The sequence below is a fragment of the Neomonachus schauinslandi genome, chromosome 1 (assembly GCF_002201575.2).
Source record: "Neomonachus schauinslandi chromosome 1, ASM220157v2, whole genome shotgun sequence".
Taxonomy (NCBI): Eukaryota; Metazoa; Chordata; class Mammalia; order Carnivora; family Phocidae; genus Neomonachus; species Neomonachus schauinslandi.
Genome location: NC_058403.1, coordinates 183,530,172 through 183,553,141, shown reverse-complemented (window position 1 = coordinate 183,553,141; position 22,970 = coordinate 183,530,172). Strand labels below are relative to the sequence as shown.

The window sequence follows — 22,970 nt, the reverse complement described above, 5'->3', positions numbered from 1 at the left end:
CTATCTTTACCTATCACTTAACACTTAAGCAAAAGCTTTACATCCTGTGTGTGTGTGTGTATGTGTGTGTGTTGGGGAGGAGTGCTAAATTTTGTGGGCTAGTGCTTAATTTAGTGTACAAAATCTGACAAAACACTATCTTCTAGACACGTTATCTAGGAATGCTGTATATTCTCCAAGCCCTGGGTTCCTGCCCTGCCCAAGCAAAGGCAACCATAAAGAGGGAGGGACCAACAACTCGAATTAAAAATGAGTACGATTTTAAAAATGGCAAGATTGTTTTGTTTTGTTTTAATTTTCGGGGCGAACAAATCACTTCTGGGGGCAGTGAAAGGGTAAATAGAGAAATTTTGCATAGTGTCTCCAAAACATGTACATGGATTTCCTTCCGTCTCTCTCTCTCCCCATCTTACACTGATTTCATGGTCTCTTTGCTAGACGAGAAGTTCAAGTTCCCAGGGCGCATGCTGTGACCTCTAGTGGTGGGCATCGGGCAAACACCAGGCTTCAGGCTGACACCTGGGATGGCACCTGGGCCGCATTTCCTTGCCGGCCCGTGGTTTCCTACACGTTAGGCGGTGGCTTGCCATTCATGCTTTTGACAGCTGCGCGGCCGCAGGCGAGCGGAGAGCGAAGTGCTCCCTGCATCAGCCCCTGCGCCCCGGTCCGAACCCCCGGGTGAGAGGGCCCGATGGCGACAACACTCGATGGTGTTCCGGGCCCCGCCGGCCGGCTCCTCCGTAGGTGGCTGCGTTTCCGACTTCGCCCTGGCTCCACTCCGGGGGCTTGACGTGCAAACTTCGCCGGAGCGAGCTGAGAGGGAGGGACCGGCGAGGGGGAGGAGGCGGCGGGAGGCGCCTCTGCTTAAGGGAGCCGGCCGGGCGCCGCCGCTCGGACGGACGCGCGGACGGAAGGAAGGAGCGGGACCGCCGGGCCCGGCCCGGGGATGCGAGCGGCCTCAGGGTGGGCAGCCCGAGGGTCGGGGGTGCGTCTTTGGGCCTCCCCGCCGCGGGCAGCCGTGACGGAGGCAGCTCCGGGCGCCGGCCTCCGTGCGGGTCTCGGCGGCAAAGGCCGGCAAGGGACCCTGTGCCGCGGTGGCGGGCCGCCGCCGGCTCGTCCCCTCCCCCGAGGGGCCGCGGGAGTCGAAAGCGAAAGCGAGCCCGCGCCGCGGACTTTGCGCCCGGGGCGGGGGGTGGCCTCGGAGGAGGCGGGTTGGGAAGGCTGGGCGGCCGGGGGGCGCTGTCAGCCCGCCCCACCCGGCCTGCGGGCCGCGCACGCCGCCGGAACTCCCCGGCGCCTCCTTAAAAGCGGCCCCCGCGCGACTCTTTTCCCCCTTTTTTGTTACATTGTAGGAGCGGAAAGAATGTCGGAGCGGGCCGTGGATGACGTCAGGGGGGAGCCGCGCCGAGCGGCGGCGGCAGCGGGCGGAGCAGCGGCGGCGGCCGCCCGGCAGCAGCAACAGCAGCAGCCTCCGCAGCCTCAGCGGCAGCAGCAGCCGCCGCCGCCGCCGCCGCGGCGCCTCCGGCCGGAGGACGGCGGCCCCCCCGCCGCCTCCACCTCGGCCGCCGCCGCAATGGCGACCGTCGGGGAGCGCAGGCCCCTGCCCAGTCCAGAAGCGATGCTGGGACAGTCGTGGAATCTGTGGGTCGAGGCTTCCAAACTTCCTGGGAAGGACGGTGAGTGTCCACGCCCTCCTCTTCCCCAAGTCCCCCCTTGTCCCTCATCCTCTGACCCTTCCCCCCACCCTGTGACCCGCCCCCTCGGGGGTCAGAGATGCTATCGCTCGGTTGGGGTACGCGGAGGTGCCCGCACCTACTCCGTGCGTGCGTGAGCGTGCGTCACACTCCCGGCCACTGATCTGCCTCTCTCCTCCTCCTGTGTGTGTGTATCTCCTAGGGACGGAATTGGATGAAAGTTTCAAGGAGTTTGGGAAAAACCGCGAAGTCATGGGGCTCTGTCGCGAAGGTGAGTCCAGCCCCCCATTGGAGTTTCTGCAAGCCCTGAGGAAGTTTCCTTGCTCGCTTCGCCCGGGTGGGGGACTTCATCCCACCTTACCCATTCCTTACCCCCGCGAAGATGCTGCTGTCTGAGGAGGAAGAAGGGGGAGAGCGGAACGTTTGGAAAATCTGGTTTCCGGGGCTTCCTGTAATGGGGAGCGTCCTGGAACCCTTCACTTCGAGGCCTGGCTTGCTGCAGCATGAGCTGCATTGCTCAGTGATAAGGTTTGGGGACCGGCAGTGAGTTTAACCCAAATCCTTTCTGGTCTGACCCTCTTCCCAACAAACACAAGTGGAGAAAGGAATTCTTAGCTTTCGAAAGCATTTCCACGAATGCTTTAGGAGGCTTTGGAAAGGAAATCTTGCCACCAGAAATTTTCTGCTGGCAATCAAAATTGATTTCAAACTTTTTAGAAAAGATAACGCTTTATCTGTGTAGCCTTATTTCTATGGGATTTAAGCTACAAAGTTTAGGATGCCTCAGAGGGATCATCACAACTGAGGAGCAGTTGTTCAGACTTTGTGTGTGAGCTGCCAAGATCAGGGCAGGAAAAAGTCCAGAATTTTATATGGTGAAACAAGCGTTTAGTGTCCATAGTTAGTGAAACCAGTGTCTAATTATTGTCAGTTTTTAATAAAACTGATACTTAGGCAAATACTTGTAGCTAAAGGTATGTTTCCAAATGAAAGGTCAGGTATCTAGAAATCGTCAGACTTTTTTTTTTTTTTTTTTCAGATTTTATTTTTCTTTGAATAGTCAACTTTGCTATCTAATGCTTGTGCCAGGCCTGGGCACAGTGCCGTCCAAAAGGACTTCTGGAGGCCAGTCGACTTTAGGTTCAGTCTAAGTTGCTCTTTCAGTGGTAGTTAAGGACAAGGCCTTACATTAGGTTTGGTGTCCAAAATACTGAGTTTATATTCCCCAGTGCAATTTCATTCCTCATGTGTAGCCGTTTACTTCGACATAATTATTGTCCAGAGCCCAAGAATAGGTAGAACTTTGGCGAGCTGAATGTTTTAAAGTCCAGAGTTGGCCCATTGTTACTCTGTCTCCATATTTACTTCTTGTTTTTAGAGCCTCTCTTTTCTTCATGTTCGCTGTTTTGGTGTTTTGAACTGGCCTCTTGTTGGCCTCTTGGCACTCGCAGGAAGAGTAATACCAGTGGCAGCTCTGTGAGAGCTTCCAGTTGGAACAGATTATAGAGCAAATTAGTTGATTTTGAAAATGAGAATCGCTGTTTGAGTTCGAAGGAAAGAGAGGGAAAGCAAAGGACTTGGCTGGCGATGTTGCAATAGGAAAAATCAGTTGTTAGTCCGGTTTTAGTGTTGAATTGGCAGTCCGCCTGAGCTTAAAAAATTAAAATCACTAGGTGGCAACTCTCATAGGAAGCAGTTGGAGTAGAGCATTAGAGGACCTGACCCACTCTTGTTCTTAGTTTTTATTCTTTGGGTGTGGATACATTTCCCATAAAGGGTTTCTAAATCTGTTTGAAAACAGCGTGCTAATTATTGGTAATTCCCCAATAGAGGGTGAGTAAGTGTATTAGTGTATCACTGGGCAACTTGGTCTGGACTGACCCAACCAAATTTAGTGGCCTGAACCCAGTTTTTGCCATATTTATTATTTTCTGCTGGGACGTATTCATCAGATTTTACCATGAGGATCTAAGACCTCTCAACTACCTTCTTGAGGCAAAAAAGGGTCATAGATTTGGTTGTGTATGCTTCTGACCTATCAAATGATGAGTGATTATTAAAGGTGCTATTTTTTAAAAGGTACTCTAACCATTCAGAGGATGCTGAAGGGGCCAGGATGGCTGAAATTCTGCCTGGCTGTTTTGAGTAGAGACTGAAGTTTTTAATTCAGTCAGTTCTTGATTCATTTGTGACTTGATGGATTTTCTGAGACAGTTTTAAAATTCAGGCATGAGAACATTTAGCACTCATGCAGTGGGCTTTGTCTAACAAACAGCTCCTGTTGGACTGTTTAAGAAATGAAAATACATTTTAAAATTATCAAAAATTATTGGACAGTTATCTTTTGTCTTTGGTTAGGATTATCTCCTTCCAAGAAGAGGTGTATGGAACTAAATCTGTACTAATTCCTCTTGGCAAGGAGGTTAAATTGAGAAGAAAATGTAGATAAATTGACCATACAGTTGAAGCACTAAAAATCAGAAACTTCCCATGTTGGAAGAGATCTAGGACTATGGACAAGACTCCTTGAGTTCTCATCTGGGTCATGACCGTGGACCTATGGGTTAAAAACCTGGGTGTGAGAGCAGGTTGCCTAACCTTGCATCTGTCATTTGACCTCTCAGAATCTAGCTTTCCCTCTTTATAAAAGGAGATGACGGTACCTGCTTCCCAAGGTTGTTGGAGTGCATGTTAAATGAGATAACGTACGGAAAAGGACTCTGTGCATCCTACTTCTTTCAACCCTTTCAACTGCTGAAAATCTTTGATTTGATTTCTGAATTCGATATTTATCTAGGTCAGGGGATTTTAGTCTGGGACTCGAATGGGCTTCAGGATGGTCGTAGTTGCCTTGCAACGGTAGGCAAAAGTATGCGTGTCTACTTTCTAGGGCAAGTGTCGACAGCTTCTCTTGAATTCTCGAGGATCCTTCATGTATCTCTGACCCCCAAATTCAGAACTGCTAAGCCAGGATTTCTGTCTTTTTCTTTTTCCTCTTGTAGCTTAGTTTGGCTAGTTCCCTCATGGCAAGACTGCCCAAGGGCTAATGCTGTGGGAGAGGTTAGAACTATTGATTTAGATGGAAGTGAGATTATTTGTGGTTTAGCTAATATATCATCCCTTTTCTTCCTATTGACACAAGTAGGCACATGTTAGGATAAAATTTCAGTTATCTTTCAGGGGTCAGCCTATTTTTCGTTTGCATCCTCCTATTTTTATTGCCTTTTGTTTTCTGTAATTTGTAATATTAGTTGATAACAGAGTTGATCTGGGTGGAAAAAGATGGATAATAATTTTTACTTTTTTTCAAACGATTAAACTCAGAAGGCAAATTACTCTTTTCTAAAGGTGACTTGTGAAATTCTACATTTAACAAAATTATTTTTAGATGAAATCAATTGGTATAAGTAACTGATTAAGGTTTCCATATTAGTGCCTGAACATACAGAGAGCCTTAAAAAATGAAAATGTTAAATGCCTTAACTTCATGGCAGATTTTAAAAAATAAATGGTGTCATTGTGGGAGTCAACAGTAGAGTTGGAAAAACGACCTTTTCTTTGGGAAGTCATCCCTAACTTTTTAAGCCACCTGTTGTAAAACAGTCAAAGTAGCCTGTACTTTTCCTTCCAATAAACACTTAGCCTGTCACCATTGAAAAGTATGTATTATGTGGTGGCTCTTTCATTAGAATGTCAGCTCCCAGAGGACAGGAGCATTGTTGATGGAGGCATATTCAGCTTCTGCACCATTGGTGCTCAGTAAATATTTGCAGCCCAAAATGAATTAATTGGGCTACTTAGAAAAATTGAACTGAGTACTCAAGGATTAAGAGGGCAGATGATAAATTTTCCACTGTGAGCCCCCACCCCCCCAGGTACCTACTCTGTGGGAGGTAGGCTTTATGGCCCCAGGGAAGGCCAGAGGCTGTCTTTCAGCACTTCCTGTTGCTTTGTCCTGAGTTTAGCACTCCATTTACACTTTCCAGAAAGTGCAGACAGGACACCACCTCTCTTATCTGTGATATTTAGGCAAGGGAGTAGGATGGCAACCCAGAGTGATATCCACACTTGATGATAGGTGATTTCCCTGTCATAATAACGATGACATAATTGAGCCTAGGGCAAGATGAAAAAGAGGTTAGTTGGCATCTACGGGCAGCTAGATTAAAAGAAAAGAAAATAAAAGACAGACTAGGAGGTGGGTAGCTTCAATCAACACAGACGGAGTCAGCATATCAATACCAAATTTTTCTTTCCTAGGAAAAAAAACGTTCATAGTCAGTTACTGAAAACAAATAGGTATCTGTGTGAAGTACTGTAAAAGTAATTGCATTATAGGCATAAAACCCTCTTCCTGAAGTGAAGAACATTTCTGTTTTTCACTAGGGTTTCTCTCGTTTCTTCCCCTAACTTTTTCTTATGGACAATTTGAAATCTACAAAAGTACAGAAAAAATTTTAATGAGGCTTGTTGTATCCATCATACAGTTTAAACAACTAATGAGTCCTGACCCAATCTTGTTTCATCTCTACCCCATTCCCCACATTGAATTATTTTGAAGCATGTCCCAGACAGCATATCATTTCTCTTGGTTTTCTTTTTTCTGCTTACATGGATTTCACCTTGCCTCTTCCAAAATGGAAGCTTGTATGTGAGCTGTACATTCTTTTGAGGCAAGCCAGGCTGCCATTTCTGACCTCTTCCATGGGTGTGCAAGGGTCTGCATTCTGCCTACATTTCAAGTGGAGATGGAAACTGAGCCTCAGATGGGAATCAGTGAGATCCAAGTTCACTGCATCAGAACTCTGTTAATACTCATTTAAAGAGCACTCAGGTGATTCCATTTCAGGTCACCCACACTTGATGCTTTGTGGATGAGAGTTAGGACTGCATTGAGAGTGGGCAGTGTCCTTGCTGACAGTTCATGTATGTGACTCTCTGCCTCTAAAGTCTGCACTGACTTGAAAGACCCCCTGGAGGCCTAGAGACCCTCCCACAACAGGGATCCCTTTCCTTTGATTCTGGCTCCTTAGCTCTTTTAATGCAAACTATAGCCCACCTGTGGGCCAAACCCTGCCTGCAGTCTAGCTAAGAATGGTTTCTACATTGTGAATCATTGAAGGAAAAACTCAAAAGAAAATGATTATTCCACGACCTGTGAAGAACATATGAGATTGAGATGTCAAGAGTCCATAGTAAGGTTTCGTTGGAACACAGCCCCAGCCATTCCTTTACTGATCGTCTGTGGTGGCTTTCTCCATACACGGAACAGCAGAGCTGAGCAGGTGCACCCGAAGCCATACAGTCCGCCGGGCCCAAAATTGTTTGGTTATCGACAGAAAAAGTTTGCCAGTTTTTGTTCTCATGGGTTCCTTGGTTAATGAAGGGAAACTCATTCTGCAGAATGTGGTTCTGGTACTCCTCGTACTTTTCTGTTCTGAAGGGGACATCCTTTAAAATACTAAAATCCATTATTCTTAAACCAAAAGTTTGTTCAGTATTGAAGAAGTATGTTAGGTTAGAAGGAATACGTAAGACTCTATGTAAGGTTTTGTGTAAGAAGGATCCTATCCTTGTCCACTCTTGTCATTCACTGCCACTTCTCTAGGACATAGATCTTTTTCAGGGCAATTTAGATACAGAGCATCAACAGAGCTGTTATTGTCTCAGCTTTCAAGAGCCTTAAACTGTGAGGATGGTGTTTGGCTTCTGTTAAGCCCGAATGGAGAAAGAATCGAACTTTCATGGGATCTTCAAAAGGATACCTAACTCAAATTCTTCAGCATTTCTGCCCTTGCATTTGGCTTAGAGAAGCTGAAGCCTCGTTGGAGGTTGTCTTGGGAATTCTAAGGCAGATTCACCAGGAAACAAGTCTGCATTTTGATTGATGGAGAGGGTACACAGCTTCTATATGTGTGCATTATATCTCACATTTTTAAGAGTTTGTACTTGCTGAGGAGTGTAACACCTGGCACAATCCATGCTGAATTCCTCAAACATCAACGCCTTGTTGTTCACGGAAATCCTTTACATTAGCTGTAGTAGGATGGGATTCCCGAGCTTTACTCCCGTTACAGTTGTGTTTCTTTGTGAACTTTTAACTTTGGAGGTGAAGCATGAGGAATTTATGCATCATTATTGAGTGTGACCTACATGTTCTGTGGCCTCATTTCTTACAAGGATATCGTGCTTCTCAGTGCCGTATCTCACAATGTACCTTATACGTGTGTGGACAGCTTAAGTTTGGCGAGACCTTTCATTCTGTGCCACCACAAGTTTTTCCTTATGTAATTTTTACAGCACCCGTGTGATCTCGGTGTTACCATTTCCCCCTTTTACAGAGGAGGAAACTGAGGCTCAGAGAAATGAGGTACCTCAGTAAGATCACAAAACAAGTAAGAGACTAACCGAGATCTGCCTGACTCCGAGGCCCACATGCTTGACCCTCTGCTGTGCTGAGCCCATTCCAGACTGCTCACCTGCTTTTCATGAGCTTGAGCCGGTTGCTGTGACCTTTGTTTTCCATGACCTTTGTTTTCCATATCCTCGGCTAGAAAAACTGAACCTTACTGCCCCCCCCCCAAATTTATTTTAAAGATACTGGAGCCTTTTCCTTGCTGTGCCTTACAGCAATTTGTACGTTGTGTTTAGCAGTTCTTTTATAAAATCTTTTCTTTGAGGGAGAGGGGAAGTGTGTGCGGTTTGCATTAGAAGTAATTGGCTTTAAAAAAAAAAGATTAAATGAAAGCTAAGGTTGCAGCAGATAGCAAACACAATCATCTGGGATTTGTGCCATTAGAAAGAATCCTTGAAAAAAGAAATGAAATTCTACTATTTAAATAGCATTTCAGGGCAAGATTGCTTTTAATCACATTGATATTCGAAGTTTATGGCAGTATTTTTAATAAATGTGCCCCTCTGATTATTAAAGTATTTTTTGATTGAAGTTCTAAGGAGAAAAAGAAGCCTGTTAGTAGACTTAACAGTTGGAGTTACTGTACTTTTGAGAGAAAGGCAGAGGATTACATTTATATTCATCTTGTACAGCAGGGATTATTATAAATGAGCAAAAGAAGGAAAAGAATGATTTTTGCATTTCAGGCACTCAACGTAAAACTAGATTAAGTGTTCTCGTTCCTCTTTGTAATAAAGACCCTGCTAACATGAAATGCATTTTCTGTTCTGTGTAAGCTTATGGCAAGCAAAAGTCATAGGTTATTATCAATTATATCCACAGTCTTAAAACAGAAAATGTTTCCCTCCCAGGTTATACTGATGTTTTCCACAATCTTGAACTGTAATGCAGTAGGGAAAAAAAAAAAAAAGAATGTTTTTAACCAATGGTCCCAGGCTTTTATATTTCAAACCAGAAAGTTTCTTAAATAAATTGGAGACCAATGCTAGGGTTGCTAGCATTCTAGGATATATATAATTAGACACATGTATAATTCTTACCATTATAAAAGTATGAGGGCCACTGTTTTGGAATATGGAACAGTTTTTTAAAATTGAAGAAAGGTTAAGAAAGGCACAATGCATTGTCCTTATTTTTCTCATTTCTTTATGGACTTCTAGGAGATCATTATTTATTTTGGCATTTGAGAACCAGTGTTTTATTATTTGTTTATTTTTAAAGATTTTATTTATTTATTTGACCGAGGGAGAGAAAGAGTACAAGCAGGGGGAGCAGCAGACGGGGAGGGAGAAGCAGGCTACCCCATGAGCAGGGAGCCCGATGCGGGGCTCTGTCCCAGGACCTTGGGATCATGACCTGAGCCGAAAGCAGATGCTCAACCGACTGAGCCACCCAGGCGTCCCGAGAACCAGTGTTTTAAATCCGTTTCCCCAAGTGTCTGTCATGCAGCCCTGCTTCTGTGTGCTGCTATTAGAAGTTATGCAGAAAAGGAGTTCCATGTGGTAAGTTTGAAAAAGACAACTTTAGAGGCAGTACTGGCAACTTACCAGTTCTGGAGGTAAACAGACCTGGCTCACATCTCAGCTATAGTTGTTGAGTAACTTGCTACCTAGCTTTGCTAAGCCTCAGTTGACTGACCTGTAAAATGGAATAGTAGTAGTACCTCATAGTGGTTAGGAGGATCAAATTGTATAATGCAGTTTCAGCACTTCATACAGTGTCTAGCAGACTAACTGTTCACTGAATGTTAATTGCTAATTCTGTTAATTTTATCAGTAATGAAAACGAAGTGTCCTGAGCATGCCTCGAATCCAGTGGTGGACCAGGACTGTCAGGGGGGCAGCAGGCAGTGAGATGCCAATTTTCCTTCAGCAGGCCGTATGTTGGCAGTGAGAGGAAACCTCAGCATGCTCAAGGGGGCAGAGAGTAGGAAATGAACCCAAGTTTCGAGTTTTCTCGGACCGTAGTAAAAATGAGAAGTGGGATTTGACATTTCTTGTTTCTTCCTTTAGCCCTCTCTTTTTGACTTGCAGAGGGCAGCCCAGTGTGGTTATTTACGTGCTCCTGCTTGTACAGAATGGCACTGCTCCTCTTTCTGGAAGCCTCAAGTTTGTCTTTAAGGAGCCTCTTAAAATGTTTTACAAACCTCTTTTTCTGAGCAAGAAAGGTAAATTGCAGCTAGTAGAACAAGTCATCCTCACTAAATTGTGCGGCGGATAGGATGACGGAGGCGCTCCCATTTATGTGATGTGTATGTGTGTGTTGGTGGTCACAAGGGGTTTTTTGCCTGATGAGGGAATTTAGAAAAATGCCTTTTTAATTCTTGGAAATTTCCAGTCCAGCTTGAAGCAGTTCTTCATTTAAGTCACCTTGTTCTCTTTGAAAACTATATAGGCAGATATGTTTTCATGGGAAAAAAAAATCATTATTATTATAAAAGTGAATGCTTATTCATTGTAAAGATTTTAAAAATAATGGAAATATGGAACATGAAAACTGTCATTCTCTGTAATCCCATTCTGGCCAATTTTAAATCTTCAGTTACAGGATTTGGATTTAGGGCGATTCATACTTGATCAAGGACACCCATGTAGCTGCTTTGGGCTCTTCACGATAGGACTCAAAACTTGCTAGCCTGGTCATTTTATTTCCTGACAAGGTCCAGACCTTGTCTTTCGGCAGGCCTCAGGATATTTTGTCCAGCATGATTCCTGCCTCGAGAATCCTCTGGCTGTTTTGCCTTTGTTCGTTTAGCTTTTAACCCACAGGCGTTTGATAGACATTTTATGTGTGCCTTTTGCTGGCCTAGAGTCTGAGGGTACAACTGCAGACAAGGTAAGAAGGCACAGCTGTAACCCCCAAGTCAGGCAGTTGGTCAGCAAATATTTATGGAGTTACCCACTAAGTGCCAGGTTCTCTGATGGGTGTTGGGGATAGAGTGACACAAGTCAGAAAGAGCCCCTGCCCTCTGCCAAAGAGAGACACAGTAAATACACAAATATTTTTCAAGGACGTGGAGTGCTGTAAAGTAGGCTAATGATGTGGGGGTGGGAGGAGGGTTCTAGCTAACATGACCAAGGAAGGCTTTTCTGAGAATTTAGCATTGGAGCTGAGATATGAATGGTGTGAAAGAAGTGGCCACTGGATCTTCTGGATGGGGGAAAGGGTGTTCCAAGCAGAAGGAAAAAGCAAGTACACAGGAGGAAAATGAGGTGTATGAAGGTTGGATCACAAAGGTCACAGTCAGGATTTGGGTTTATCCTCAGGTACTGGGAGCCTTCAGCAGGGGAATGGCCCGATTGTGAGGTGTGCAAACCACCAGCTCTTGTATGTTGAGCGGTCTGAGGGGAGGGGGTGGGCCAGGCAGCTAGGTGAGAGGTGGGGGTGGCAGTGGCCGCACAGACAGGATGTCCTGCTAAGGGTCTGCTTTGGAGGCAGATTTGACGTGACTTAGTGAAGAATTGGATGTGGATGAGGGAGAAGGGTAAGAACTGAGCAGCCGAGTGGTACCAAAGTAAGCTGAGGAATGGTGGAGAAGGTGGAGCCTGGGTCAGGAGCTCAGGTTTTGGCCCCAGTGTGTGTGATGAACTTAGCCTTCACACGCAGCTCTGGAGTCGGCCGCGGAGTGTATGGTCTGGGGCTCGGCGGAACAGCCTGCGCGGGCGGCCGTGTGAGTATCTGTGTCACCAGTGTATGGAGAGTGTGGAAGCTTGGCGCACAGGGTGCTTCCTCCAAGGTGCCAGTATCCGTGATGAGTAGAAGAGGGCCAACAGCAGAGGTGGTGGGTGGGTGAGGAGGAATCTGTAGGAGGAGGGAGGAAGCTCTGATGGGCAGGAAGGGAATCCAGGTGGGTGGTGGTGTAGAATTCAAGAGAAGAAACACTTTAATTGCGGAGCGATTGCCTACGTCAGATGCTGTGTGATGTGAAGTAAAGCCAGGCCAGGGAACTGATCTTTGGTTTGGCAGTGTGGAGGTGGTTAATGATCCTAATCAGGAGAGTCGGAGAGACTGATGCCTCATTGGGGGTGCCTGTTGGAGTGGGCTGTGAGGACCAGCACTGAAAAAGTGGAGAGGACAAATGTGGGCAGGTCGCCAAAGGGTTTTGCTCTGAAAGAGAACGGAGAAATGCGGCGGTAGCAGGATGGGAGCATGGATGAAGGGGAAATAGGGAAGGATTATTTTATTCCATTTTATTTAGTTTTACTTATTTGGGGTAATATTAGGGCATGTTTGTCTGCCACTGGAAGTACCTAGGAATGGGGGATAATTGATTGCATGGGAGAAGATGGATCATCACGAGGATAATACTTTGAGATGAGAAAAGGGGATGGGATCAGAGCCCAAGTAGACAGGTCAGCTTTGGATAGAATGAGGCTTTTTTCTGTTGTAATGAGAGATTTACAGATGCAGTTATAGGTAGAAATGTGGAATTGGGGAAGATAAAGTAATTAGTTCTTTCCTGTGAAGTAAGGGAGAAGTTAGGAGGTCATCAGTTGAGAGTGAATAGGAAAAAGAATTTTGTCTGCCACTTTTTCAAAGTATCTAGATGGGGTGGGGGAGGCTGGATAGCCAAGTAAACTGGCAGTTTTGTATCCTTTGGGGGCTTCCCAGTGCACTTGTAGGAAATCCAAACTTCCTAGCAAGGCCTGTGAGGCCTTGGATGGTGAGAGGGTAAGCCCAGAAAATCAGGAATCTTAATAACTCTGGTGTGGAGGACAGAGTGGGTTGGTGGGAAAGCAGGGGTCAGGTAAGGGAGGCTTCCTGGAGATGAAAGGGAGAGTTGGTGCTATTGTTAATCCTTGAAGGAGTTAGCCAGTCTCGTGTGGGAGCAGCTTCTGAGGTGGGACATCTCTGCGAAGGAGCCTGGAATCGGGCTGCAGCCCTGGGAAGTGAGCACTGGAGGGCACGAGGTGGAGCTGGTTGCAGCAGGAGGAAGGTCTCTCCAGAGGGTGGGTGTCAAGAGATCAGCATGGTAGCCGTCTGGAAATTGAACTGGCTGTGGCTAAAGTAGAAGTTGGAGGCCAGTGGGGCATTAGCTTATCTCCTTCATGTGAAATCTCACATGTCTAGGTAAGGATAAACTCAGGAAGTGAGGTTTTAAAATACAATTTTAAAGTCTAAAGTGGATTGTTTCTCTCTGGTAAAACTCTTAAATGTCTTTTTTTTTTTTTTTTAAGATTTTATTTCATATGAGAGAGAGGCAAAGGGAGAAACAGGCTCCCTGCAGAGCAGGAATCCCGATGCAGGGCTTGATCCCAGGACCCCGGGATCATGACCTGAGCCAAAGGCAGACGCCCAACCGACTGAGCCACCCAGGCGCCCTAAATGTTTCTTTTTGTTGGTGTTCATTCAGTCAGCCTGTTATTTATTGAGCATCTACTTTGTGCTAGATACTGTTCTGATTTTCAGAAAAACAGCAACTGTTCTAGAACTGCCCTTTTAAAAAAAAAAAAAAGGAACATATGAATGTTAGGTGGTAATGAGCGTTCTGGAGAACGGTAAGTATGGAAGGGTACGATTTACAATAGGGCGAGGAATTTTCTGAACCAAGGCTTATAGGATATGAAGGCGTGAGCCATCTGGATGTCATGGATAAGCTTCAGGCAGAAGGAACAGCAAATCCAAAGGCCCTGGTGGGAGAGGATCCTAGGGTGTTGACAGGCAGGGGGCCAAGGTGGCTGGGGAAGTTGAGTAGGAGTATGGTAGAAGTCACATGCTAAGGGCTTGGGGTGAGTTGGGGAGGCAGAGCCCATCAGGCTTTGTAGCCCCGTGAAAATTCAGATCCTTTTCCTGTGGCCCACAGACCCTGCTTGGTCTGGCCTCTGCCAGGCTGTCCAACCTCCTCACCTTCCGTTTTCCCCTTTGCCTACAGTGCCTCAGGGGTGCTAGCCTCCTTCCAATTCTTCACACACTCTGGGCTCTTTCCCACTTCTGAACCCTTGCATATACTGTTCCCTCTTCCTGGGCTACTGCTGCTTCTTCTGGCCCCACACTTTCCTTAGCTTAGGGGTCACTTTCCTAAAAGGAGTCCTCCATGTCACTATCCCTTTGTAGCCCTTATCAAAAACTGTCCTTTAGTATCTTGTGATGATGTAAAGCAAGCCGTCACTTTTACTAAAATGTGGCCTTACTGTTAGATTTGGGGTATAAATGCCGGGTAGAAGGAATTATCACGACACAGGTCTTGGCTAAATTTGCAAAATTGGTCTGCCTAGAGGGGAAAAAACTGTATAGACCACCTGCTAATAATATTTTTTGGCCTCTTTTTGTTGGGGAGACCTGGTAGTGTTCACTGCAATAACCTTCATTCCCTTGTTGGATATAAGGTTTGATAGATCCTTGTTCATCATTGCTTCCAGTGTTCTAGCATCCTCTTTTTGGTTGAGTAACAGTGTGCCATGAAGAGAGAAATGGTTTTGGTTTTGGAATAACTGGTTTTATAGGAATAAATGACAGTGTGCCTGAATCCCTCTATTACATCATCGGGGTTTCTTTCCCAAGATAAACTCTGTGCTTTTTTCGGCCTCTGAATAGGAAATTTATTTTCTTCCTTCCCTTTATTCCTGTTTCTAGGCCTTTTTCTGTCTCCTCTGATGAACCACTGTACTAGAGACAGGCTCAGAGTTTACTGTAGATTTTATGTACTACACTTTCTATTCCTCTTATCTTACTTAGCCTCATGTCTGAGGAGCTTTTCATTGTTAACTGGCAGCTGCAATGGCTATTTCTTTAAAAGATCTTGTGTGTTTGGTAGATGTTTTCCTAAAAGCTAGTGGCTATTGCTGAAAATAATCTGTTGTGTGAGTTTACAGTCTCTCCATGAATCCTAGTCTCTTCTCATTAAAGAGATAGTTATGTCAGGGTAACAAATAAAAGAACTAATTTTTTTGTAGTTTAAAAACCAAACCATCCAGATAGATTACTCAAGTTGGTAGGCATTAGTAGTCATCCATTGCCGTATAAGTGTAGAAATTTTGTGAAGATCCTCTTTTTTTTCCTCGCTAGTAATTCTGAAATAAAAACAGCTCCTTAAATATAGGATTTCAGTAAATGGCATTTAAGAATTATGAAAACATGTCAAATCCTGTTAGCTATATGGTTTACATACCCATTTTACTTAACACTGGGAAAATGCTTTTAAGAAGTACATTAGAACTTGAAAAATTAAGCATTTTAGCCAGTACCTAGTAACTAGTATTAGTGACTCTCATTACTTGACCACTTCCTGTGTGTCAGGCGCTATACCAAGAGCTTTACATGGATTGCCTCACTTAATCCTTACAAAGTACTACAAAACAGGTACTTACATTATCACCATTTTATTTTTTTATTTTTATTCTTTTAAAGCAGGAGTGGGGGGCGGAGGGGGAGAGTGAGAAGCAGATCCGCCCCCCCCCCCCCCGAGCTGAGCCCATGGGGGTGGGGTTGGCGATCCCAGGACCCTGAGATCATGACCTGAGCCGAAGTCAGACGCTTAACCAACTGAGCCACCCTGGCACCTCTATATTATCCCCATTTTAAGGGTGAGAAAACTGAGGCTCAGGAAAGTTAACTTGCCCCAAATCACACAGTTTATAAGTGGCAAAACTGGGATTTCTGGTCTGGCTGACCCCAAAGCCAGATGGTTTACTGATTTGTTGCTTTTAGCAGTGACCAATTTCTGCTCGTTGAACATTCCTTTATGAGGGGACACTTGGAATAGGCTTTGATTTATTGGTAAACAAGTAGAGTATCAATGCACACTCCAGAGAGCAGTTTAAAATCAAGGAATTAGCTTGGTTGGTGTTTTAGGGACTACCGGCAGCAGTGAAGTTCTGGTGGGGAGAGTGGGTTTATTGTCTGAGAACTTTGGACTTAAAATGTTGGGGATGGTGGGAGAAAGAGAGAGAGAGAGAGAGAGAGAATTAGGCCATGCAGGGATTCATTTAAAATCCATAGTAAACATAATTTCTAGAATGCATGGTGGAGAAATGACTAACTCTCCGAAAGTATATCCTAATGGTTTGTTAACTGAAACAGGAAAAAGTAATTTAGACATTTCTTAAATGTAACAGGGAAGTGGTATGTATACTAATTTTTGAGGACAGTGTCTTCATCTGGGCAGATAAACACAGCTAATACAGTCTTTTATAATAATGCACAAAGATGCTTGTAATCCAGAGATTCTCCAGGAGCATTTCTTTTGAAAATGAGACTACTAAATTGTACTGTCTCACTTACCAAACCATTTTCTGGTTGGTATTAAGTAGCTAAATTGATTGATCTGATCTTTCATTCTTGTCTTTGCATCTCTGCTGGTCTTGTTGGTAGTGCTTCCTGAAACAGAAATAGGTTACAACAACAACAAAACTTTCCATCAGAAATTTTATTTGCTTTGGTCATGTTGTGTTACTGTGGTCTTGCCTGCGTGCAGCACGACTAGCACAGGCAAGTGGGAGTTTTCTGGAAGGCCAGGCCAGCCTGCTCTTCCTGGCTGCAGAGCCACTCCCAGCATTCTGTCTTTCCTCTGCGCACAGTGGGTTCACGACATGATTGAGAAGCTCCCCAGCCATCCACAGGGTGGATGCTCGGTAGCCTTTGGCAGGAATCTAGGGTCTTGAAATGGTTATGACTAAATTGGACATAATTAATTAACTTCTTTCTTTCTTTCACAGGAAAAATAGATCTTAATGTATATTTTAATGGTTTTCAAATAGTGCTAATTACTTTGAGAGGTCAGGCTTTAATGTTTGATTTTGGTAAAATTTAGCAGACCCTGTTCAGAGACAGCTTTTCCTTCCATTTTAAAAGATAACAAGTTTTTATTTTTATTCCCAAATCCCCAGGAAATTTTCAGTGCTGTCAGTTTTATGAAAAGGTAATTAGGGAGTGAGTAGGGAATGTGTCTTGCAAGCGGTTGGTTTGGCATCATCACTGAAGTTCTTATTTGCCTGATGAAAATATCTCGTAATAAGATCCCTTTGTGTGCAGCCCCTCTACAGCTTTCCCTGGAAGGCCTTGGCCATAATTATGTCTATATCTGGGCACTGTCAAATGAAGAGAGGAGCCAGAGTAGACGAACAGCCACCTGATCTTTTTCAGATCCCACAGTTTAAAATTTGGGGTGACTTCTAACATACCCCTATTGCTTAAGGATTTTTGTATCAAGGTTTAAGACACTGGACACGTGGCTACTTCTTTGGAGACATACTAAGAGCATGTGTACTGATTTTGTTAAATATGTCTGTGAAGTATCATGTGGGGCATGGGAGAGTGGAGCTGTCTCTTTCAGACAACCACTAAAGAATTAAAGTGAAACACAGAGGGGTCTAGAAGAGGTCAACCCTTAAAGCTGGAGTCAGTGGGGAGTGTACAGTGGAAGTTCTAACTTCTTGTTTCTACTGCTGATCTTATTTACTTGTAAGCACCACCCTCCTCCCCTCCCCACCAAAAAAAGTGGAGGGGAAGACATGAAGCTTAATTACTCAAAATTTTAACATAGTTCTGATAAAGGGTTTGTGAGCAATTATCTGTGGATAACCATGTGTGGAGTCGATGCATAGAGGGTGCCTGGCCTTGACTGCAGTGTCAGGAAGGAAGAGCCCCTGGAGACGAGAGGGGGCGTTCATGCACTTGCTCTTCCTGCAGAAAACAAGCCAAAACCCTGGCCCCTGAGGCCACTGACGGACCGATCCAGTGTTCATTCCCCTTTCCTTATAGCCTTTTGCCTTCTCTTCAGAAAAAAGGTACATCATTACCATCTCCCCCCCCTTTTTTTTTTGCTTTGTTTTCAGTGCTCTTGGCTGTATTTTTTCTGGTTTAGGTGGTCTGCTTTGTACACCCACACCCTCTTTAAATTGCACCCCCCAAACTCTCCACTCTTACTTCAGGAAAAGAGTTCACATGAAATCCTGCTACCTTTTAACGTTTCCAATTTCACGTCGTGATGTAGGTGACCGCTGTAAATTGTGACTGTGAAACACCTGGGTCACCTTTAAGTGGAGAAGTGGGAGTAGACCTACAAAGAAGTTACTAATGCAAGGGCTTTGAAATAAGTGGTTCTCAAACTGGGTTTATTTGAGCAATGGAGGTCCTTGAACCCCTTTGTAGATACATGCAAAATACTGTCAGTATTTGCCTAAGTATAGTTTTCTAAAAAGAGAGAATATACTTTTGAACAGATACTCAGAGGCCTTTTAAAGGTGGTTTGGCACCACCAATAAAAATACCCAAAGACTTCTTATAAGCTTGTAGCTAGTCTCCATTATTATTTTATTTGCAGTTAAAGCAGGTTTTTTTGTTCATATTTAAGATAATTTTAAAAAATCTCCTATTCAGTTTCTAAATCTTTTGTTTTGTTTAATGCTTTCATAGCCCTATTTTTTTCTATAATTTTCATTAGAATCATATAGCATTCTGGCTGCATTCAAGGTTAAGAGTCATAGCTGACCAGCCTGAGAAGATACCCATTTTTTGTCATAGTGATGCCTTGTGGATCTGCATCATCTCAGACAGACAGGCAGATAGATAAAAAGCTCAGTCCCACCTGACATTTTGTCCTGAACCTGTTTATAAATTCTGAGCAAATAAGGCACAGACTTTAGGACGTGGGGTGATCTTTCTAAGACTCACATTGAATAATGTTTATTATTGCTTAAATGACTTGCTCTTGCTTAACTGACTTCACGGATTCCCATTGCTCTTGGGGTAAAGCTAAAACTGCTCAGTGTGGCTGCTGGACACGGTTCTCTTTACCTGAGGCTGTCACAGCCTCTGGGCTCCTTCGCCTTTCCCTCGGGGTTATGTATGTCTTTGTGCAGGGTAACTACCCCCTTACCCCAGACACCCTTCCCCTCCCTGCTCCCTTCTTTACCCTAATTCCCTCCCCCCAAAGAAAGAAAAGTAACTTTCATCTCTCAGGTCTCACCTTCTACCTTAGTTCTTTCAGGCAGTGGCCCAGCTTTAAGCCAGCCGCATGTTTTTTGTGTTCAACCACAAGGAGAGCTTCCCATGTCATTGCGTTGAGTTCTGCCTTTTTTTTTTTTTTAAATCCTGCATTGTAGATTGTATTATGAATATACTATGGTTTTTTAAACTCCACTTCAGTGGATGGATATTTAGGCTCTTGGTACTTTTGCTGCTTTTATCAACAGTACTTTTACAAGCTTCTTAGCACTAGTGAAATTTTTTTTCTGGTTTTGTAAATGAACAGGCAAATGGAAAGTATATTTAAGTAGATAATGCCAGAGTGCCCTCCAGAAAGGCGTTTTTGGTGTCAGAGGTCCATTTAGATGACAGAAAAGTTGATGGCAGGGAGCACAGTTCCTTTCTCTTAGAGTCTAACTCTCCTTATGGAACTGGCAGGCTTACCTTTTTTCCCTGATTTCCTACTCCCCAAGTTCTGCGCTGTTGAAAATGGAGTCTTCCGTCCTGTAGAAACTTAGAGCCCTGTGATTTGAAAATGCAGTCTCACTTTCAAAGTGTTGTTAAAGGAAGAGTTCATTGGATGTTTCCTGGTTACAATGATTGTTTTCATCTGAGAATCACAAAGTACCTGGGGTATTCCTCTTTAATCCATGCAGAATTGGGGGTACCATTTTTGCCACCTATTGTTGATTTTCTTCACCTACCCTGCAAAGCCTCAGCCTCCACGGTCTCAAAGGCAAAAGCTATTTTCTACCTCCCTCTAGAAAGTCCACGATGAGTGAACTGTACATCTCATAACAGGATTTGGAGTTGAATAAGGAACACAATGTTAAGTGACTGTAGTCTCAGCTACTTTTCTTTTACAAAAAAAGAGGAAATAAAATTTTCCTGTGACTGCGGTAATCTCCCTTGTTGTCCCTCCTGAAAAAAAGGACATTCTTCATTGGGTATTGAAATAAACCTTTGCAGAGCAGTTTGTTAGGTAACCTTTCTGGGAAGGGAGGTTAATGGTTCCTGCTGAAGGGATAATAAAATTGGTGTCTCACAGGTACCAGATGGAGCAAGTAGCTAGCTGATTTTTGTTGTTGTAGTTTGTATCGTATTTATTTTAAGATGGAACTGTAATTCTTTTTTATTTTAGAAGAAAGTTAATTGGAAGTTGGGTGATTGATTCATTTGCAGATTTTGCACTTGAAAAGCTATTAGTGTTCATCCTCATTTTCAGAATCATGAATTGCCCTCACACCTTCGCAGCTAATGGCTAACACTGTATTTGCACAGAGAAGCCAAAGACTAATTCCTCCAGGAGCTGGGGAAGTCTGAAAACCACCCCCTTGTGTCCTATCCTTTCATATTTGCCTGCCAGCTGGCAGCCTCTCCCACCGCCTCTTCATTCCTGCCCACTCAGAGGTTATGGTTGAGGCTGGTCTCTGGCGCACGGGGTGCCAAAGTTACGCCACTTCTGGGAAGAGAATTCACAAAAAGAATTGCCTGTTTCTCTGGGTTCTTGGGGGTGGGGGATGTTTTTGTTTATGCTGATGGGAAACACTCTTTGAACAATGGAAGGAGAAATCAGAAATCAGACGGCCCTCCTACTGACACACCTCTTTCCAGAGATCAAGATGGGATGGGGGAACACTGGAAAGAGATGGCCTTTGTGGGAGGCTAGAAAGGGAATACCTCTGGATGGTAACTGAGGGAAGAGAGGGTGAAATGAAGAGTGTTACATCCTGGTGACTCAGTTCTTTTAAGTACTTCCTCTCTGGGTTCCTGTAATCATACCAAGAGTTTTGTAGGGTGTTAATGCTTGTTGCACCGTGCTTCGCATTTCCTGGGTTACAGTCCCTGCTCCATCACTTCTCCACTGACCTTGGGCAAGTTACTTAATACCTCTTAGCCTCCATTTCCCCACAAGTGGGCATGGGTTAGGATAGACTTTTCCCCATACGGGTTTTAAGGGTGCTTTAATTAATGGAGGGTTTTTCAACCTCAGTGATAATGACATCTGGGGCCAGATAATTCTTTGCTGTGGGGGAATGTCCTGGGCATTGTAGGGTATTTGGCAGCATCTCTGGCCTCTGCACTGGATGCCAGGAGAACCACACGCCCCGTTGTGACAACCAAAAATGTCTCCAAACATTGCCAGCATCCCTTTAGGGGCAGAATTGCCCTTAAATATAATATATATAAAAAATACATAATATAAAATATATATAATAATATAAAGGCCCTCACTCAGGTCCTGGCATACAGGAATGTTCTTCAGTGTTGGATGCTTATGAGGTACTCGATAAATGTTTGAACAAATGACTGAATGTTGGTGTTCCTGGTGTGATGCTGCTGAAAGACTGCCAGCTCCTTCCTTAGAAATCATATTATGGAGGAAATTCCTTGCTGAGATTGTTGTGGTGTTACATTAACTACATTCTTCTGGGTGACTACCAAGAGAAGCACTCCCTTCCTTATCCTGAGTTTCACTGATGTTGCACAGCCACACCTGAGAAGTCCCAGAGTAACTGTTACTGTATATCCTTGATTCCAAGATGCCACTTTTTCTTTCTTTTTTAAAAAATTTTATTTATTTATTTGAGAGAGAGAGAGCACGCTTGTGCGTGTGCGCGCGTGTGTGCATGAGTGAGGGGAGGGATGAACAGAGGGAGGGAGAAGCAGACTCCCCCTGAGCACGGAGTCTGACCCTGGGGCATAATCCCAGCACCCTGGGATCATGACCTGAGCCTAAAGGAGATGCTTAACTGACTGAGCCACCCAGCTGCCCCACATCTTTTTCCTTTTAATATTTCTGAAATAAGAGTGGACTATAAAGTTGAAAGATACACTATTCTTCCCCAAAGGCTGATATTGACACACCCTTGATGGCAGCTTTGAAATGAAGGGATGTGGTATTTCTGTGAATGTCTCGGCTTTGCAACTGGATTGGAAGCTCTTTATGGGCAGAGGCTGCTTTACCATGCTGTTTTTTCCCAGTACTCAGCACAATGCCACAAACATACAATCTCGAACATTTGAACAGCCTGCACTTTTCACTGTTCTGTGATGATGCCCTTAAACTGCTTTTCATATGGTTTTGGACCTTCACACAGCTCAGGACAAAAAGCAGTGCAGCCTCTCACATGATGTTGGTACCAACAGTGTTTTTTGCAGTTGTCCCTGTTTTGTCATTTCAGCAGTGAGTGTGAGTGGTTATGTGACTGTTTTACTGCATTTTGCTCACAAAAAAGATAAATAGTACAAACTAGTTTCCTGACACTGCTGATAAAAAGAAACCTAGGTCTTGGGGTGCCTGGATGGCTCAGTCAGTTAAGCATCTGCCTTTGGCTCGGGTAATGATCCCAGGGTCCTGGGATGGAGCCCCGCATAGGGCTCCCTGCTCAGCGGGGTGTCTGCTTCTCCCTCTGTGTGTGCACGCGTGTGTGCACTCTCTTTCTCTCTCAAATAAATAAATCTTAAAAAAAAAAAAAAAAGAAACCTAGATCTCAGACTTCTACAGGAGGGTTGCTTCATACATGCTTGTAGCTTCTGCAAATTATACCTTACGATGGCACAAAAGAGAAAAAACAGTGTGGCATATTTCACTAGTCATTCAATGCATATTGCCCTGAAATGAGCTTGAAAAGGGAGGTGTGAATCAACTAAGATATAAGTTCCAGGAGGGCAGGATTTCACTCACAGCTGTATCTTCAGCATCCTGAAAGAGTGTTTTGAACATAATGAATATTGATTGCTTTTCCTTTATTTGGAGATGCTTGTGGGAACTGAGTCCAAGTGCAAGCATCTCATTGTCTTGTGATTCTGGTGTTGAATTACATGGGTATTTTCATACGGTAAGGCCCCTAAATACAAGCCAGCTATTTCATTTGGTAGGAACAGCCATCTGTTCTAACATCAGACACACAACTGGCTGTGCAGGACTTACGGGTTGGCCTCCACACGGTGTC

The 22,970-nt window shown here is 44.3% G+C and overlaps 1 protein-coding gene across 2 annotated transcripts in view; it reads left to right on the top strand.

Moving 5' to 3' along the window:
* Positions 1 to 1,363: 1,363 nt before the first annotated feature.
* ATXN7 (ataxin 7) overlaps positions 1,364 to 22,970 on the top strand; it is an 87,245-nt gene continuing 65,638 nt past the window's right edge. For both annotated transcript variants that reach the window (XM_021695038.2, XM_021695037.2), the window contains exons 1-2: positions 1,364 to 1,676; positions 1,897 to 1,965. In XM_021695038.2, the coding sequence (XP_021550713.2) occupies positions 1,364 to 1,676; positions 1,897 to 1,965 (382 nt within the window). The remainder of the gene's footprint in view (positions 1,677 to 1,896; positions 1,966 to 22,970) is intronic.